Raw genomic sequence first — 3,000 nt, 5'->3', positions numbered from 1 at the left:
GATGACTTGTACAGGAGCCATCCTCAAGGGTGGGGGATGGGGCTGAGTCAGTGAGGGGGCTCCCTGGAGCAGGGAAGCTCCCTGTGTGCTTAGGTCTTCCCACCCCCCTGTCCTGCAGGGCCCACACCCCAGAGCTCACTCACCAGGATCCTGCAGGCTTCGCTCAGGAAGGCGGGGATGGCAGGGGCCGCCCCCTCGGCTAGCTGGCTCCGCACGAGCGTACGCAGGGGCTGGTAGCTGAGGAAGGGTGCGCACTGCAGCAATGCCACCCTGCACGCCTGCCAGAGAGGGCGAGAAGGAAACTGGTTGAGTCCCTGAGCGCAACGGGCTGCCAACTCTCAGGCTCTGTGTGGCTTGGGGAGACTCCGCTGTGCCGGAGCAGCAAGGAGCCACCTCTTTGCAGAACCTCCTCTGGCCTGACGGTTGTTCCCCAGGCCCCCACAGCCCCCATCTCCAGCTTGGCTGGGTTGAGGGGAGCCAGGCCCGAGTGCTGGGGCCGGGGAGGTACACTCCTGGAACAGGGAAGGGGCCATTCCCTGTGGGTCCCCGGTGGGCGGTTAACAGCACTGCCCGGAGACCAACGTACTTGGCCTCCCCTCAATCCCAGGCACTATCGGGGGCTGCTACTCGGCTGGGGCGCGGGTTGTGGTGGGATTGCTGCAGGAGACTGGTCATTCCCAGACAGGAGCTAGCACACAAGTGAGGGCAGGGCAGCAGCAATGGAGACCCAATCGGCCTCAGCGACCTGCCCTTCCCTGTGGCCCTGCTTGGGTTAGGTCACTTGCTAGGGGCCAGAGATAGACCTGGACCTGGCCACTAAACAGGGCAGGCTGTAAAATGGAGCCACAGCTGCGGAGAGGCTGGCTGGGCAGGGAGGCCGGAGGTGCCTGTGGGGAATGGAGGAGGAGAAGGAAACCCCACAGATCTACCCCACAGCTACACTCTGAGGGCTGGCAGAGCTCTGTGTGGGGTGGGGGAGGGCTGGATTAGTGGGGGGTCCTGGGTGCCACAGGGCAGCACTGAGGAGATCTGGGGCTTGGAGGGGGGAGTTTGCACCATCCTTGCCATGTTGTTAGAATGCCCCCAGACACCCCTGCCCCTATGAGCCCTCAGCTGCACTCACCTGGGCCACCTGGGGGTCCCCGTCCTGTAGGTGGATGAACAGTGTCCCCATGCTCTTCTCCACCTCAGCCCCAAAGAGGGATGACTTCTTGGAAACAAATCTGCTGAGGTGGCCAAAGAGCTCCATGGAGGCCCGCCTCAGGCCGCTGGTCTCCTGCAGACAGGGGGCGCAGGGTGGTTAGAGGGGACAGGCTCAGGCCCTCACATGCTTTGGGAATCAGCCTGGCAGCTGCGGAGCCCGGAGAGGTTTCAGCTAGTTCAAACGACAGGACAATTCTCTGCAAACTCCCCTCTTTCCTGCTGGGCCCCAGGGCTGCTGAACAATTGTGGGCCCAGGGCCCAAGAATGATTGCATCCCTGCCTTCCCTAGCAGAGGAGCTGAGCTGCCCCACAAATCCAGAAATGTGCCTGCATCGGACACTGAGCCCCCTCCACGGGAAGGCAGGTCCTGAGCACCTTCCCCTGTGGGGTGCCCTATAGCGCCATGGGGCCTGCCCTGCTTGGTACTTACATCCTCAAAGAACGTTCTCGCCTGCAGGGCCAGTGGGACGGCGACGTGAGCCTTCAGAGGCGCCTTGGGGTCCCGCAGCATCCAGCAGAGCCCTTCCATGGCTTCCAGAACGGTGCGGGGGTTGCAGCATTCGCACACGGCGCGGACAAAACTCTCCAGGATCTTGTCTCGCTTTTTCCTGACCTGCAGAGAAGGGGTTGGACGCCGCTCGGTGAGCAACGCTCTGTCAGCCTGAGTGTAAGCAGAGTCCGGGCAAGTCAGCCTACAGCCTAGTCTGCTCCATAGGAGCCACAGGCTGGGGAGAAGGGGAACCAGGCGCTTCCTACCCAGCCCTCTCTGCCTAGTCTCCTGCCATTCCAGACCCACCTTGTCCGGGAACTCGGTCACTGCGTTCCTGAGGCCGTGCAGCGCTCTGCCTCGAACGTGGATGTTGCTGTCCTCTGTCCGCTGCAGCATGGCCTTCACAACCTGCTTCCGCATCGCCTTGGGCTCATTCTCCATCAGCAGGGGGCTGCCGAGGAACTAAAGGGACCGAAAGGAGCTGTCAGAGAGGGCTGGGCGAGGCCAGGAGGAGCAAGGGGAAGGGAGTATGATCAGGGGCCAGGAGGTGACATAGATCTGTACCGACTGCTGTTCAAGCAATACACCACCGGGCCCATCTCTCATTGGCTGACCAGCTATTGGCCCCCTGTTCCATCAGCTTCTGGGCCTGGCTAACCCTCCCCCCTGGTCTTCCAGGCTCACCTCTGCGAACAGGGCGGTGCAGGCCATGCGTTCGCCCTCCTGGCTGGCCTGGAGGCTGGGAAGGAGAAGCTTTGGGATGCTCTTCAGGGCCAGGTTTGGGTGGGTCACTATGGCCCTGGGAGAGAACAAGAGTTCGTGTTGACGTGTGCATGACAACCCTGCACATGCCGGAATCCGGCCCAGTCCCGGCCACCCCCTCCCATCTCTGCCCCACTGGGCTCCAGAGCGAGAACGTGACTCCTCCAGCCTCTGTCCTCACCTGCTAAGGAGAGTGAACCCCTCAGGCTGGGCCTCCTCCAGCAGCTGCCAGCCTCTCTCCTGGTCCATTAGCTCCACAGCTGGCTGACTGCCCCTGAGGCGCAGCACCCGCGCCAGGGCCTGCACGGCCATGCTGGGAAGAGAAGGAGGCAGGAGATGGTGATGCGGGGATTCCTGCTCTCTGGGCGGGGTGGGGGCGGGCAGGACTCCATTGCTGCAGCACTGAAGGGATCAGGGTGAGCCTAGAAGCTGCCCCACTTCTGCCTTTGGTTCTCCCCCCGCAACTGTGGGGGCAGGGGGGAGTGTCTGCAGATGTGACCTTCGCTCTCCTCCAAAGATGTGAAAATTGCCCCTCCCCGCCCCGC

At 62.8% G+C, this 3,000-nt stretch overlaps 1 protein-coding gene across 1 annotated transcript; it reads right to left on the bottom strand.

The window, feature by feature from the left end:
• Positions 1–143: 143 nt before the first annotated feature.
• Positions 144–2,768, bottom strand: LOC135980619 (protein maestro-like; the record flags this gene model as incomplete). The annotated part of the gene is made up of 6 exons (XM_065580549.1): positions 144–278; positions 1,124–1,276; positions 1,634–1,816; positions 2,000–2,155; positions 2,378–2,492; positions 2,637–2,768. Coding segments are annotated over 6 exons (874 nt in total), but the record flags the coding sequence as incomplete, so codon positions are not given.
• Positions 2,769–3,000: the final 232 nt, after the last annotated feature.

Source organism: Chrysemys picta, unplaced genomic scaffold, assembly GCF_011386835.1.
Source record: "Chrysemys picta bellii isolate R12L10 unplaced genomic scaffold, ASM1138683v2 scaf5119, whole genome shotgun sequence".
Taxonomy (NCBI): domain Eukaryota; kingdom Metazoa; phylum Chordata; order Testudines; family Emydidae; genus Chrysemys; species Chrysemys picta.
Note: the sequence above shows the minus strand (reverse complement) of the source record. Positions and strands in the feature narration are given on the sequence as shown.